General features: G+C 41.1%; 1 protein-coding gene across 1 annotated transcript in view; it reads left to right on the top strand.

Moving 5' to 3' along the window:
- The first annotated feature begins 452 nt into the window (after positions 1 to 452).
- The window catches only part of MARCHF1 (membrane associated ring-CH-type finger 1), a 378,033-nt gene continuing 360,683 nt past the window's right edge, over positions 453 to 17,802 (top strand). The window contains exons 1-2 of the mRNA XM_040419893.1: positions 453 to 548; positions 1,370 to 1,420. Of these exons, the coding sequence (XP_040275827.1) occupies positions 453 to 548; positions 1,370 to 1,420 (147 nt within the window). The remainder of the gene's footprint in view (positions 549 to 1,369; positions 1,421 to 17,802) is intronic.

The following is a 17,802-nucleotide window of genomic DNA, read 5'->3' as shown; positions in this document are numbered from 1 at the left end:
GGGGAGCTAGCAGGGCCATGCGGGACGCCGCCCGACCTGGGCTGTGAGGAGAGTGCGGGACCCCCGACCAGAACTAGCCCCTGGTGCCTGGGTAAGCACCCTGAATCCGTGAAGGACATCCTGTCTCACCATCCTATCCCCATAGGGACAGGAAGACACTGGAGATTGGAGGGGAGGGGGGGGGGGGGCGGGGGCTTTTAACCAGTCTCACTTCCTGTCCCTACAGAGATTGGATTGGACATCCACCCATGTGCTGTCATGGGGGACGTCCTGGAAAACATGTTTTTTCTGATGCACTTTTTCTGATTGCTTAAAAACACAACAAAACCACAGCTAAAATGCCCTATGCAAACCCAGCCTGAAACCTTTGATGTTGAAAGTGAATTACTAGCATCTCATTTCAATGACATCTGATATATATTTGCAGACAGTTCTTGAACCTGATCTGTTGTATGCAGGAAAATGTTGTCAGAGACAAAACTGTAATGACTAGACGATTGTTCAGAGCATCTCCAAAATGTCTAGTGAAGTGTTTCACTTATGAAGTGGTTAGTACCTACAAAAAGTGACCCATGGAAGGACAACTGGTGACCATGGTCATGGACTGCAAATCATCTGATCCCTGTCCAGTGCCCAAATTGCCTATAATGGGCATTTGAGAATAAGAACTGACCCATGGGACATTGGAAGAAGGTGGCCTTGTCTGATAGGTCACATTTTCTTTTATATCATGTGGATGGCCAGGTCCTTGTACATTGCTTACATGGGCAAGAGCTGGCACCAGGATGTACTATGAGAAGAAGCCATGTCAACTGAGGCAGTGTGATGCCATGGGCAATGTTCTGCCGGGAAACCTTGGGTCATTGCATTTATGTGGATGTTACTTTGACACAAACCACCTAACTAAACATTGCTGCAGACCAAACAGACGGTAAAGGTAATCCCTAATGGCAGTGGTCTCTTCCAGCAGAATAATGTGCTCTGTTACAGTGTGAAAATTGTTGAGAAATTAAGAAACATGACAAAGAGTTCATAGTGTTGACTTGGTCTCCATATCCCCCCAGATTTCAATCTGTTCGAGCATCTGTGGGATTTCCAAGAATTTCAAGTGTCTATTTTGGTTTGTTCTGTGGCTGTGGTCAGGACTATATTACTGTCAATTAACTTCAGACTCTGCATCTTAATCTGCATATTCTACACACATCAATACAATACTTTGATAATTATAGCATTGAAGACATCAGCGCAAACTTCATAGTTCTACCTAGTAATTAAAACTAATTGACACAGCATGGATAAAAGTGAGGACAGAAGATAAAATCCTACATACTTATCACACTTATTTTGGTAATCTAATTTTGTTTTGCAGAATGACAAGTCCCCAAGGCGCTCAGCAAGTCGATCAAGCAACATTTCAAAGGTATTTTACGTGAAAAATGTTACCTACTCTTAAGCTTGATGGCGTACACTGAGGTGCCAAGCATTCGGCTACATAATTTATTACACATTATATGCACATACTGTATTTCACTTGTCGGCTCCAGTTTAACATTTCTTTTCTGAATTTATTCAGAATCATACAATGCCAAACCTATTTGCACATGTCAAGATTTTAACATGGCATATCGCTTTCATGTTATTCAAAATAATTTCACAAGGCAATAGAACAAATGTGAAGAATTGATAAATGTTTAATTTCTTTGTTCATATTTGAAATTCATGAGATGCAACTAATGACAAATGTTTAGAAATAAACTACTTTGGATATTCCATATATACAGTAGGGTGAGTTTGCACATAGGTTTTGGGTGTTATGTGGCATTTTGAGGCTTCTAGTGTGTTTTTAGCTGGTGTTTTTTTAAGCATTTTTAGGCAACAAAATGTTGGATGTCAGATGGATGTCTATGACAGTGATGCAGGATAAAGGCTTTTTTTCCAGTGGTGTTTTTTCAACCTTCAGGTCTGTCTTTTGGGGCAATGTTTTTTTTTTTATTACAGCATGCTCTAGACCTGATATATATATATATATATATATATATATATATATATATATATATATATATTATTTATTTATTTCTTAATATATATATATATATTTTTTTTCAACTTAAAAAAAACATAGGCATTTTGTGTGTTCCACTCTGCTCACCTTTTGCTCCTTTATTGGGTGATCGTTAGCGTTGGAGAAATAATTGGAACAAGCATCAGAAATTGCTGTAGTTCGCCCGATCATCGGCCTGTGTAAATGGGCCTTAACCCTGTTGAATAATCATATGTACGGTACCTGGAGAATGTTTTGCATACGATCATTTTTCAAATCCTCAACAAAGACCTAGCCAATGCAATTATATACTAAAACGTAACCTTTACTTATTACGATTAAAATTGAAATTAACAAAAAAACTTGCTCAAATCATACTGTGAAATAAAGTTATAATATCATAGCAATCATAAATGTACCTGAAATCAGACAATTGCTGGTATATAAATAGAACAATCTTACCGGATCCTGAGATACATATACTGATTTATGTCCACCCAGTGTTCGTCCTTTGATGTCGAAACAGTAAAAAATAATATCGGCAGGGCCTGTATAACTGTGGTATATCTTCTGGATACATGGTCCTAGCTTACCCTTGCATATAAACCCTAGATGGGATAGGGGCTATTAGTCCCTACCTAACAGTAATACAGAGCACCTGCCCTGATAGGGGTGACCTTGTCATGCTATGTTTCATCCCATACACGAATTCATCAGGGGATATATAGAGAGTCCACTAAAATAGAAATAAGAGGGAAAACAAGAAATGAACCATTTTGTCTATAAAAGACGCGCATTGGATCAACTAGATATTTAAATAGAGATCTACTAGCCACCTCTGAACTGGAGTCAGAAGCGTGGAGGAGATGTCAGATGATTAAACAGCTCCTTAAACAGTTTCCAGAAACATGCAACTGTGGTCTGTGTCTGGACGAGTGTAAGGAAGTGTCCATACTAGAGATGAGCGAATTGAATCAGACGAAGTGGAATTCGATCGGAATTTCAGGAAAAATTTGATTTGTAATGAATGCGAATTTCCTCACGCTTCTTTGTAACGAATCACAATTTTTCCTAAAATGGTGGCTAAAATGGTGGCTACACGTGTGAAGACATGGGGCAAGGAACTCTGCGAAGGCGGGCTGAACCATAATGTCATGCATGCAGCCAATCAGCAGCCAGCCCTGTGATGTCACAGCCCTATAAATACGGTGGCCATCTTAGAGTCAGACATTTTCCAGTGTTCTGACTGCAAGGACATATGTGAGAAGGCGCTAGGGACAGCAAAAGGAAAAACCTCATTGTGAAAAAAAAAAATATATATATATATATAAGTGCAGAAAAAGGATAGGGAGGAATCATTTCACAGCATCTTAGTGCAGGGAGAGACGTCTGAAGTCGCTAGAGACAGTGCTAGAAAAACCTCATTGTGAAAAAAAAAAGCAATTTACGCAGGGAAACGTTATTTGGGGATCCAAATAGCCATTATACAGCTCTGGCATTCCAGCAATTTGTTCTTGTTATTGGGATGCAAGTGCTATGTTGAAAAGCCTTTAGTGGCTTATATCTGTGGAAAAAGAAAAATATATACGCATTTTACTTCTGCAGTTATTTGTGTTGAAATAGTTTAGTGGTCTATTTCAGTACAAAAAGGAAAAATATATATGCATTTCACTTCTGCAGTTATATTTGGTGAAAGCGTTCAGTGTCCTATTTCATTACAAAAAGGAAAAAATATACGCATTTCACTGTTGCATTTATTTGTGATGAAAGAGTTCAGTGGCCTATTTCAGTACAAAACAAAAAATATATATGCATTTCACTCCTGTAGTTATATGTGGTGAAAGCGTTCAGTGTCCTATTTCAGTACAAAAAAAATACAAAATTCTCTGTTCATTTCTGCAGTTATATGTGTTGAAAGCGTTTTGTGGCCTATTTCATTATAGAAAGAAAAACATATACACACTTCACTGGTGCACTTATTTGGGGCAAATACATTTAGTGGCCTATTTCAGTACAAAAAAATATATATATTCTCAGTTCACTTCTGCAGTTATATGTGTTGAAAGTATTTACTGGCCTATTTCAGTACAGAAAGAAACATATATACACACTTCACTGGTGCATTTATTTCTGCTAAAAGCGTTTACTGGCCTATTTCAGTACAAAAAGAAAAATATATATGACCTTCACTGGTGCATTTATTTCTGCTAAAAAAGTTTACTGGCCTATTTCAGTACAAAAAGAAAAATATATTCTCAGTTCACTACTGCAGTTATATAAGTTGAAAGCGTTTACTGGCCTATTTTAGTACAGAAAGAAAAATATATACGCACTTCACTGGTGCAGTTACTTCTGTTAAAAGCGTTTACTGGCCTATTTCAGTACAAAAAGAAAAATATATTCTCAGTTCACTTCTGCATTTTGTGATGGGGAAGCTTTCTTTCAGGGGATCATCCTCACAGATATAGCTTCAGGACACCAGGTTCAAGGAACAAACAATGCTTTTTTTGTGGCACCCCAGCAAAAATAGAATAACAAAACAATAATAAATAAACATCTTGCTCGTTTGGGCTCTACCTAAACACAGTCATATCCCTGACTCACCTAAAGCACCGTTCACACACGGTCATCACATGCGGCTTTCTTAGCCAGTAGTCCAGCTCACCTCCAGGCTGTAACAAAGTCAGTCCAGGCTATCTCCCAGCCTTGTGGTCCCTCAGCCTTGCCTGGCTGAGACCACATTCACAGAGCCTCCAAGCCTCTGTCCATGGGTACCACACTCCCGCCTTACTGACACCCTGGGAGGTGCTTTATGCCAGCCTGAGTACCTCCAGCTGGTCTCACCTGTGGTGGAATAGGGGTGTGGACCACACTATTCACCCCTTCCTTGCCTCTAAACTGTGTGAGACCTGTCACTGTCTCACAAGTTATATGTGTTGAAATTGTACAGAAAGAAAAAAATATGTGCACTTCACTGGTGCACTTATTTGTGGCAAAAGTGTTTAGTGGCCTATTTCATTATAGAAATAAAAAAAATATGTGCACTTCACTGGTGCACTTATTTGTGGCAAATACATTTAGTGGCCTTTTTCAGTACAGAAAGAAATATATATATGCACTTCACTGGTGCATTTATTTCTGCTAAAAGCGTTTAGTGGCCTATTTCAGTACAAAAAGAAAAATATATTCTCAGTTCGCTTCTGCAGTTATATGTGTTGAAAGGGTTTATTGGCCTATTCCAGTACTGAAAGAAAAATATATACGCATTTCACTGGTGCATTTATTTCTGCTAAAAGCGTTTAGTGGCCTATTTCAGTACAAAAAGAAAAATATATTCTCAGTTCACTTCTGAAGAATTATGTGTTGAAATTGTACAGAAAGAAAAAAATATACGCACTTCACTGGTGCACTTATTTGTAATGATGGACAAACATCGGCCGGGACATTTCGCGAACACGCGTTCGCGATCAAATGTTCGCAAACCGTGCGTTCGCGGCGGGCCCCATTCATATTATTGGCAGGCGAACCTGAAAAACCTTCAGGTCATATTTTCAGCCACCAAATACTTACTAGAAGTGCACAAATTGTCCCACAACATGGACAGTGACATATCAGAGGGGGGTCAATGGCAATCATTCCCACAAAAAATATGTATTTTAATCATGGGCCATATTTATGCGTCTTAAAAGGAAACTCTCAAAAATGTGCCCTGCTAGAGCCTATAAAACTTTTATTTTAGGCCACGGGAGTACAGGACCCAAAAATTTGGCATTCACCTGACAGAAAATAAAAAGTAATTATGTGGCTGGAGGTACATTAGGCGGTCACTGATTAACAATTTTACTGTAGGACAGTGGACTACAGGCCCCAAATATTAGGCATTCACCTGACAAAAAGGACAAGTGATTATGTGGCTGGAGGTATATTAGACGGTCAGTGGATAACAATTTTACTGCAGGCCAGTAGAGTACAGTGTCATGGTAGGTAAGATAAGGGAAGGAAACCGAACACGACATGGCAAACAAAACAACTGATTAGGCCCCAAATGCTAGGGAACAAAGGGGTCACCACCTAGCAATCCCTAAAACACTTTCCCTAAGCTGCTATGCCCATGTGCATATCTCGATGGTAGATATGCACATGCCCACGTACCTAAGACTTTAACACACTGAACCAAAGCCTCAGCTGTAGGGAAGAGGGAAAGAGACACCCAGCTCCTTCAACAACCGAAGGAGCTAGCGTCACCCTAGAGGCCTAGTAAAAACAGACACAGAAGGAAAAAAGGGAAAAGGACTTATCTAGAGATGTGTTGGAGCTGATGATCCACCAAACTTCCAGAGCTCACACAAGGCAGAACTATAACCCACAAAGGCTATAGGGAGAGGGAGGAATAAATAGCCTCACCAATTACCTAAAGAACAACACCTGGGAGGAGGTGGGATTCAGTTCAAACCCACAACAAAAACTGTCAGATCGAGTCACGTGCAGCAACTCTGACAGATCTCCTCAGAACACCCACAGGGCCGGGCGTGACATACAGGCCCCAAACATTAGGCATTCACTGGACACAAAAGAACAAGTGATTATGTGGCTGGAGGTACATTAGGCGGTCACTGAATAACAATTTTACTGTAGGCCAGTAAAGGTCCTAAAAATTTGGCATTTACCGGGCAGAAAAGAACAAGTGATTATGTGGCTGGAGGTACATTAGACGGTCAGTGGATAACAAATTTACTGTAGGTCAGTACAGGCCCCAAAAATGAGGCATTCACTTGACAGAAAAGAACTTGTGATTATGTGGCTGGAGGTACATTAGGCGGTCACTGGCTAAAAATTTTACTGTAGGCCAATACAGGCCCCAAAAATTAGGCATTCAGCTGACAGAAAAGAACTTGTGATGATGTGGCTGGAGGTACATTAGGCGGTCACTAGGGTTGAGCGAACCCGAACTGTAAATTTCGGGTTTGAATCGAACTTTAGTTTTTTTTGTATCCAGACATTTTCGTAAAAGTTCGGGTTCGAGTTCGGTGTTTGGCGATTTAATGGCGCTTTTTGAAAGGCTGCAGGGCAGCCAATCAACAAGCGTTTAACTATTGTCCCCTTAGAAGCCATCACAGCCATGCCTACTAATTGCATGGCTGTGATTGGCCAGTGCAGCATAAGACCCAGCCTCTATATAAGCTGGATTCACGTAGCGCCGCACGTCACATTAGCTCCTTCTAGTGTAGAGAGAGGTTGCTGCAGCTGTGAGGGAGAGATTAGGAAACAATGTGTTCTTGGTGTTAAATCTGCAAACTACAGCGATTATTTTTGTGGGTGCTATGCTACATTTTTGTACCCCTGAGCCCAGTGCCACAGAGAAATAAGCTTTATTCAGTCTGTTTGTTAGGTGGGTGTCGGCGACCATCTTTGCAAGTGCAGTGCACTTGCAACTGTATGTGTGCAGGAACATTACTTTAATCCTGTTCTGGTAGCTCAGTGGGCGACATCTAGGCATTTTTTAAGGACACCTGCACTGCATATGTGCCAGGGGAAGTAAAAATAATATAGGTTATCCGTCTGTGACTTCAGGGCCCCGGGGGGGGGCATATTCAATATTTTTTCAGTGAAGTACCCCTGTGCTGAATATCTGACAGGGAAAATCTAATCATTAAATCCATCTGTTAGATTCCAGGGGGACAAATTCCCTTTTTTTTTTGGCGGTCAAGTAACTTTGCGGCCTGCAGTGCATTCCAGCCAGTGAAAATAATTCAATTACATTAGTCTGTCACATATTTGTGTGACCTAAAGCGATTTTTTCTTTTTCTGACACCGGCACTGCATATCTGACAGTCAAATAAAACCATTAAATACTGCTGTTACATTGTCGGTTGAAAAAAAACGCACTTTTTGTGCTAGATAGTACATTTACGGCCTGCGCTGCATTTCTGACAGTCCACTAAAACCGTTAAATACTGCTGTTACATTGTTGGTTGAAAAAAGTTTCTTATGCTGACCAATAGGGGCAGTCTTTCATCAGGAGCAGAGTAACTTGGCGTCCATTGCGTCTCGCCTGTGTACTTTAGCGTGACGGCATCTGGGAGAGAACAGGGGGTAGCGCTGCACGCTGGAGGAGCCACTCGTGCAGCTGAGTAATCTCACAGCCTCCGGCTCTATGACGACCGTCATCAAGTTGGATCCTGTTAGTTAAAAAAAATCACACTTTTTGTGCTAGATAGTACATTTGCAGCCTGCGCTGCATTTCTGACAGTCCAATAAAAGCGTTAAATGCTGCTGTTACATTGTCGGTTGAAAAAACTCACTTTTTGTGCTAGATAGTACATTTACGGCCTGCGCTGCATTTCTGACAGTCCACTAAAACCGTTAAATACTGCTGTTACATTGTTGGTTGAAAAAAGTACACTTTTTGCGCTAGATTTTACATTTGCAGCCTGGGCTGCATTTCTGACAGTTCACTAAAACCGTTAAATGCTGCTGTTACATTGTCGGTTGAAAAAAAAAACACTTTTTGTGCTAGATTGTACATTTGCAGCCTGCGCTGCATTTCTGACAGTCCACTAAAACCGTTAAATGCTGCTGTTACATTGTCGGTTGAAAAAAGCACACTTTTTGTGCTAGACAGTATATTTGCAGCCTGCACTGCATTTCTGACAGTCTAACAAAACCATTAAATACTGCTGTTATATTGTTGTTTGAAAAAAACAAACACCCATTTTGTGCTAGATAGTACATTTGCGGCCTGTGCTACATTTCTGACAGTCCACTAAAACCATTAATTACTGCTGTTATATTGTTGTTGTTTTTTTACTGCCTGAGTAAGAACGCTTAAAATATTACTTTATTTTGATAAAGGTTAAAATGTTGTGGCTACCCGCCAACAATACAAATCAGGCTAGGTGCAATGAAGCAGTGGACTGCCTGCTAGTATAATATACAGCCACTGGCTTCACTGGTACCATTAATTTTTCTGTGTGCAGCACTGGAATAGTTACACCAGAATAGCTGCTCTCAGAATAGATACACTGAATATTTGTAATGTGTATCCAGAGTTGATAGGTCAGTCAGAGTTAATGACAGCACTCACAAAGGGAGGGGTGATTGCTTGATGTGCGTTTGTAGCTTGCAAACAACCCCAAACAGCTGTCACACTCTGGGACCTAATATACGGCTCTTATGTTCATAATCCCTGCCTAGTGTAGCGTCCACTCGACACGTTTCTTATGCTGACCAATAGGGGCAGTCTTTCATCAGGAGCAGAGTAACTTGGCGTCCATTGCATCTCGCCTGTGTACTTTAGCGTGACTGCATCTGGGAGAGAACAGGGGGTAGCGCTGCACGCTGGAGGAGCCACTCGTGCAGCTGAGTAATCTCACAGCCTCCGGCTCTATGATGACCGTCATCAAGTTGGATCCTGTTAGTTAAAAAAAATCACACTTTTTGTGCTAGATAGTACATTTGCAGCCTGCGCTGCATTTCTGACAGTCCAATAAAAGCGTTAAATGCTGCTGTTACATTGTCGGTTGAAAAAACTCACTTTTTGTGCTACATAGTACATTTGCGGCCTCCGCTGCATTTCTGACAGTCCACTAAAACCATGAAATATGGCTGTTACATTGTTGGTTGAAAAAAACTCACTTTTTGTGCTATATAGTACATTTGCGGCCTGCGCTGCATTTCTGACAGTCCACTAAAGCCGTTTAATACTGCTGTTATATTGTTGTTTGAAAAAAACTCACTTTTTGTGCTATATAGTACATTTGCGGCCTGCGCTGCATATCTGACAGTCCCCTAAAACCGTTTAATACTGCTGTTATATTGTAGTTTTAAATAAACACCCTTTTTGTGCTAGATAGTACATTTGCAGCCTCCGCTGCATTTCTGACAGTCCACTAAAACCATTAAATACTGCTGTTACATTGTCGTTTGAAAAAAGCACACTTTTTTTGCCAGATAGTAGATTTGCAGCCTGGGCTGCATTTCTTACAGTCCAATAAAACCGTTAAATACTGCTGTTATATTGTTGGTTGAAAAAAAAACACCCTTTTTGTGCTAGATAGTACATTTGTGGCCTGCACTGCATTTATGACGGTCCACTAAAACCGTTAAATACTGCTGTTATATTGTTGGTTGAAAAAAACACCCTTTTTGTGCTATATAGTACATTTGCGGCCTCCGCTGCATTTCTGACAGTCCACTAAAACCATGAAATACGGCTGTTACATTGTTGGTTGAAAAAAGAACACTTTTTGTGCTAGATAGTACATTTGCAGCCTGCGCTGCATTTCTGACAGTCCAATAAAAAAGTTAAATACTGATGTTACATTGTCGTTTGACAAAAAACTAACTTTTTGTGCTATATAGTACATTTGCGGCCTGCGCTGCATTTCTGACAGTCCACTAAAGCCGTTTAATACTGCTGTTATATTGTTGTTTGAAAAAAACACACTTTTTGTGCTAGATAGTACATTTGCGGCCTGCGCTGCATTTCTGACAGTCGACTAAAACCGTTAAATACTGCTGTTATATTGTTGGTTAAAAAAAGCACACTATTTGTGCTAGATAGTACATTTGCAGCCTGTGCTGCATTTCTGACAGTCCAATAAAACTGTTAAATACTGCTGTTACATTGTCGCTTGAGAAAAATTCACTTTTTGTGCTATATAGTACATTTGCGGCCTGCGCTGCATTTCTGACAGTCCATTAAAACCGTTTAATACTGATGTTATATTGTTGTTTGAAAAAACACCCTTTTTGTGCTAGATAGTACATTTGTGGCCTGCGCTGCATTTATGACGGTCCACTAAAACCGTTAAATACTGCTGTTATATTGTTGGTTGAAAAAAGCACACTTTTTGTGCTAGATAGTACATTTGCAGCCTGTGCTGCATTTCTGACAGTCCAATAGAACTGTTAAATACTGCTGTTTACATTGTCGTTTGAAAAAAACTCACTTTTTGTGCTATATAGTACATTTGCGGCCTGTGCTGCATTTCTGACAGTCCCCTAAAACTGTTTAATACTGCTTTTATATTGTTGTTTGAAAAAAACACCCTTTTTGTGCTAGATAGTGCATTTGCGGCCTCCGCTGCATTTCTGACAGTCCAATAAAACCAGTCAATACTGCTGTTACATTGTTGGTTGACAAATTCAAATTTTTTGTGATCGTAAAGTAATTGTATTAAATTTGTCTTTATGACACCGACACAGCCTTACTGTCAGTGAACTTAATTTTTGACTATTTGCAGTTACATTGTCGCCTGTCATAAACCATCTGTTAGTTTGTTGGGTGAACGCAAAGAATGAGGAGAGCATCAAATAAGGGACGTGGCCCTGGTCATGATGCTGCTGGTGTTGGTGGAGCTCCTGTTGCAGGTAGAGGACAAGGTCAATCTGAGCAAGCTACACGCCCAAGTGAAACACCTTCCTCAGGTGCGAGTAGGCGACAGAACCTTCAGCGTTATTTGGTAGGCCCAAATGCGGCTCTACGAATGATGAGGCCAGAACAAGTACAGGCGATAGTAGATTAGGTGGCTAACAGTGCCTCCAGTTCCTTCACATTTTCTCCCACCCAGTCCCCTGCTGAAAGCTCAGAGTTGGCACCTACAGCCCATGGCCATCTGTCTTTCAACTCACCCCCTTGCAAATCAGGCAAGCAGTCTGAGCCCCAAGTCATGCAGCAGTCTCTTATGCTTTTTGATGACTTCCACATAGCCCTGCCCCAGAAGTGGAAGAGATTGAATGCACTGATGCCCAACCACTTATGTTTCAGGATGAGGACATGGGAAGACTACCGCAGCACGTCTCTGATGATGACGAAACCCAGGTGCCAACTGCTGCAGCTTTCTGCAGTCTGCAGACCGACAAGGAGGGCAGGGGTAAAGAGTGGGTGGAAGATGATGTGGAGGATGATGAGGTAATAAACCCCACATGGAATCGGAATCAAGGTCATGCGAGTGACGTGTGCAGTTTGGAGGAAGAGACGGTGCTCGCACAGAGGCATCATCACAGGAAAAGAGGGAGCAGGGTGCAAAAGCTTCTGTTATATTCTTGGGTGACATTTTACCATTTTTGCCGTGAATAAACCCCTGCTCTGCATAGGTGACAGGGACCTAAATTTCTAAAAATCGTCTGTTACATTCTCGGGTGACGTTTTACCATTTTTGCGATATATAAACCCCTGCTCTGCATAGGTGACAGGGACCTAAATTTTGTAAAATTGTCTGTTCAATTGGTGGGTGACATGAACCCAGTTTCGCTGTGAATAAACCCCTGCTCTGCATAGGTGACAGGCACATAAATTTCTAAAAATCGTCTGTTACATTCTCGGGTGACGTTTTACCATTTTTGCAATATGCAAACCCCTGCTCTGCATAGGTAACAGGGGCCTAAATGATGTTAAATCATCTGTTCCATTGGTGGGTGACATGAACCCAGTTTTGCTGTGAATAAACCCCTGCTCTGCATAGGTGACAGGGACCTAAATTTCTAAAAATCGTCTGTTACATTCTCGGGTGGCATTTTACCATTTTTGCCGTATACAAACCCCTGCTCTGCATAGGTGACAAGGACCTAAATTTCTAAAATTCTTCTGTTACGTTGATGGTTGACATTAAGCCATTTTTGCCGGTGAAAAAACCCTGCTCTGCATTGCTGACAGGGAACTCAATTTAGTAAAAACCTCTGTTACTGATCAGAAGATGCGCAACTACAAGTGCACGCTGGTAGACATGCTGCTGATGAGCCCCCACCTGACAGCGGGGGCTCAGTGGAAGCACAAGGAGAAGGCTGAGGAGGAGGAAGAGGTCTCCAACGCAGCTGGGGCACCGCCAGCACCTCAGAAGGCAGGGTTAGCATGGCCGAAATTTCATATGGACATAAGTATTCAGACCCTTTTCTATGACATTTAAAGTTTAGCTCTTGGACCTGCCATTTCTCTTGATATCCTTTGAGATATTTCTATACCTTGATTGGAGTCTATCTGTGTTAAATGTAGTTGATTGGACATGATTTAGAAAGACACATCCCTGTCAATATCAGGTTTCACATCTGGCAATGCATATCAGAGCAAAAAACAAGCCACAAAGAGGAAAGAACTGCCTATAGAGCTCAGAGACAAGATTATGTGGAGACACAGATCTGGAAAAAGGTTCAAAACTGAAAGTCCCCAAGAACATAGTGACCGCCATAATTCTTACATGGGAGAAGCTTGGAACAACCGAGACTTGTCCTAGAGCTGTCCACCCCAGTAATCGTGGGAGAAGAGCCTTGGTAAGAGAGGTGACCAAAAACCCAGTGGTCACTGCCTGAATTCCAAAGATCCTGTGTGCAGGTGGGAGAAACTTCCAAAAGGTCAACCATCACTGCAGCACACCACCAATCTGGTCTTTATGGCAGAGTGGCCAGAAAGAAGCATATCCTCTGTAAAACACACATGAAAGTCTGCCTGGAGTTTGAAAAAAAGCACCAAAGGAACTTTCAATTTGTGAGAAAAAAAGATTTTCCAGTCTGTTAAAACCAAGATTAAACTTTTTAACTTGAATTTTAATCATCATATCTTGAGGAAACCAGGCAATGCTCATCACCTGCCCAATACCATCCCTAAAGTTAAGCATGGGGCAGCATCATGCTTTGGGGTGTATTTCAGGGAAACATGTTAGGATTGAGGGAAAGTTGAATGGAGCAAAGTACATGGATATTCTTAATAAAAACCTGATCCATAGTGTTCTGGACCTCAAACTTGGCCAAAAGTTCACCTTCCAACAAGACAATGACCCTAAGCAGACATCCAAGACAACACAGGAGTTGCGTAGAGACAACTCTGTGAATGTACTTGAGTGGCCAGTTAGAGCTCTGAATTAATCTCAATCGAACATTCACTGACGGTCCCCATCCAACCTGACAGAGCTTGAGAGGATCTGCAGAGAAGATTGGCAGAATATCCCCAAATTCAGGGGATAAACCTTGTGGCATCATGCCCAAGAAAACTGCATACTGTAATTGCTGTAATTTTACTCCAACTTGTCTCTGTCTCGAAAAAAAAAGGCATCATCACAAAATAAATGCAGAGATAATGTAATCCGTAAAAAGGTTTGTCAGTGGGAAAAAGGATGTTTGCAGCTGGATCAGACTGGGTTAAACACATAAAAGAACCAATACACATCTCTGCATTCCACCGATAGTCTACTTCTTGGTCCCTGCTGGAATCTACGTAATTTCTTGTCCTGTCTCAACACACAGGAAATGCCGAATCAGCCAGTCTCCATTGCAGCCAGTGAATGGTGAGTGAGTGAGTGAGTGAGTGAGTGAGCATTTCCAGGCATTTAATGTTTCAAGACTGGACCACTAAGTATAGACCAGCATTGGAATGGAAGCATCTGTTGGTCAGTAAGTATCAGTTCTTTTATTTATTTTTAACCCACTCCGAGCTTGTTGACACCAATTTTTCGCTATGGAAAACCTTGATAAAGGGTTATAAAATTCTGTGAAAATTAACAACATTATATTCTTAAGTTACCTTAAGTTTCCTTTGTCTAATAGTATTGTACATTTAGCTACATGAAGTCATTTAGTGTAAATAAAATTTGGTGTCTTAAGGCACTTTTACACTGGCTGACTGAGAGCCAATTATCAAGCAGAGTCGAAAGCTGCATTTACGTGCAGCAATAATGCCCTCTCTATGGGGATGAACAATTGTTACTGTGATGGATCACCCCCATACAGATTAATTTTGTAAACAGGGGTGTCCTTCTGGAAAGAATGATTTTACGTCCTGCATAAATGATGTGATCACCAAAGAACAAGTGTTTGATTGTTCATTGGGTATTACATTGGACAATTATTAGGAACAAGCATTTGTACAAACATTCTTCCCTGATAATTGCCCCGATACTCCACCCCTGTAAAAGGACCTTCAGCCACATGCTTGTTATCTATAGTTCATATCTTGGACTGTGCATTTGAGAGGACTATTCCATTACTGATGCATTAGCAACCCCCAGTGATGCCAGAAGTAGTCCATGTACGCAGTCCAAGATAGTTATATCAAATAAAACTGCTTTCCAGATAGTTTTGGTATAGAACAACAATCCTGTTATTTAACTGTGATACTGAGAGAAGAATCACATCTGCTTTAGAAGTCCAGTCTTAAGGTTGAAGTTTTACTTGGAGAACTATGTGTCAGGTATAGCAAATGTTCTTATTAATTACTGGGAGAAATCTACATTCATTCAGAATATTACTTAGCTAATTCAGTCTGAAATTACAGGATTCAATCTAAAGCAAGGAGAGCAGCCTACTTTTTTCTTTTCAGCCTACTCTTCATATCGTTGGATAGTTAGATGTGCTCATATACTTTCTCTTCAAAAATGCTTTTAACTAATTATGCATAAAAGCAAGTGTCTTCCAAGAAGACACCCCACTTACAGCAAGCACTATATTGCAGCTCTCATGCATATGCTAGATAAAAGCACAACCACTCTTGTTATCCTAGACAGGGCTAAAGCTTTGATATGGTATGTGTTTATTTTTACTAAAAATGACTCTCAGTTTAGAAGTAATTTCAGCCATAGTGAAATATAACCCCCCCTCCCCACACACACAGCCATAGTGAAATATAACCCCCCCAACCCCACAGTCATAGTGAAATATAACTCCTCCCCACACACACAGCCATAGTGAAATATAACCCCCCCACCCCACAGTCATAGTGAAATATAACTCCTCCCCACACACACAGCCATAGTGAAATATTACCCCTCCCCACACACACTGCCATAGTGAAATATAACCCCCCCACACACACACTCACAGTCATAGTGAAATATAACCCCCCCACCCCACAGTCATAGTGAAATATAACTCCTCCCCTAAAGTATCACAGCGAGGACATTTAGAAGTATTTCTTAGTCCGCACCTATTTAGCCAGATAGGAGTAACATATAATCTATGGTAAATATTGAACTGTATTAAAACATGATTAAAGTTATGGGATAATAAGTGAGAATTACTAAAAATACTTCCCCACCCTACCAATTGTATATCTGGACAGTCCAACCCCCAGGCCCTTTGACCCGGCGATTGTGTCTCTCCAAAGCGTGTCTTAAGTAATAATTTATATATGTTTGAGATCTTCATTCTTTGTGAGATGTTCCCTATCCACCCATTTAAAAGAGAACCATTATCTATTTCTAATAGTGATTTATCATTTAAACTGAAAAGTGCTGACCTAAGCTGGAAATACCTAAGCCATGAGAGATTCCCTATATTATGTGATAATTCCACGAGCGACTTAATCTCTTTATTCTCAACAACCTGTGCGATATACAAAATCCCATTTTTTTGCCAAAATTGGTCTGTTGCTATCCCTTCTAAGGCGTGTAAGTGACTATTATACCAAAGAGGCGTGAATGTAAGTGAACCCTTTACCCCCAACCATGCTCTAGTAGTAACCTAAATTTTGAGTAGTAGTTTTATAGTCTCTTTGTGGCCCTGATCTCTATTGAACGATAATCCGGATTCCAGGAGCGTAAATATGTTGTTGTACGGGGAGCTTCTCACTAAACTGCTAAGGAAGGTACTATTTTGCCATGCATGGCACGTCCATAACTGGGCAGCAATAAAATAGCCCTTGAAATAGGGGAGATTTAATCCCCCCTGCTCCAAAGGTATTCTAGTTTGAGGCGCACACGTTTCCTTCCCCACACTAGGTCGTTAATTATTCTTTCCAAAAGTTTAAAATATTTATCCTCTATCCAGATAGGTGTGTTTCTAAGAACATAGAGGATTTGAGGTAGAATCACCATCTTTACCAGTGATACTCGATCCGCCCTAGATAGGGGAAGTCTCAACCAAATCCCTACTTTTGTCCTAATTTTCATTATCAGTGGGATCAGGTTGAGTTGAACGCAGTTTTCAACCATGGAAGATATAGTCATACCCAAGTATTTAATGGTGTCAACGATATCTAGCTGGGTAGTCCAGGACTCCTTCTGGGGAACCGGGTCTATTGGCATCAAACTTGTCTTTGCCCAATTTATGTCCAAACCTGATACCTCTCTGAATAGTTTCACCATCCCCATAAATCTTGGTAAAGTTATTTCTGTGCTATCTATAAAGAAGAGGACATCGTCTGCGTATAGGGAGATGCGGTCCTCCCCACCCAATACTCCAAAGCCTCTAACCTGGGCGTCCTGCCTAATATCCAGAGCCAGGGGCTCAATATAAATGTCAAATAGGAGTGGTGATAGTGGACAACCCTGGCGAGTGCCTCTATTTAAGTTAAAACTACTAGTAAGGCTCCCATTAAGACACAGCCTAGCCGTAGAGGATATATTCATTAGTTTAATCATATTTATAAATCTCTCCCCAAAACCCATCCTGGCCAGAACTTTCCAGAGAAATCGCCACTCCACCCTGTCAAAGGCCTTAGAGGCATCCAGTGACAGGATGGAGCGAGCAGACCCCCCAGATGCCTGTATATTGGCATAGAGCCGATGAAGATTGAGATGAGTACCCTTTTTTGGGATAAAACCATTCTGGTCCGGATGAACAATGGAGGAGATAACCCCCGCGAGTCTTGTAGCCAGAATCCTCGCCAGGAGCTTTACGTCCGCGTTCAGCAGTGAGATCGGTCTATACGATCCCAAATCTGTGAGGTCCTTATCTTTTTTTGGAATTAATATTATCACGGCTTCCGACATTGAACCCGGTAGGGTCCCCTCGTCTGCCGAGTCGGGAAAGACCTGCAGCAATTTTGGCAGAAT

This window comes from Bufo bufo, chromosome 2, assembly GCF_905171765.1.
Source record: "Bufo bufo chromosome 2, aBufBuf1.1, whole genome shotgun sequence".
Lineage (NCBI taxonomy): Eukaryota > Metazoa > Chordata > Amphibia > Anura > Bufonidae > Bufo > Bufo bufo.
Note: the sequence above shows the minus strand (reverse complement) of the source record. Positions and strands in the feature narration are given on the sequence as shown.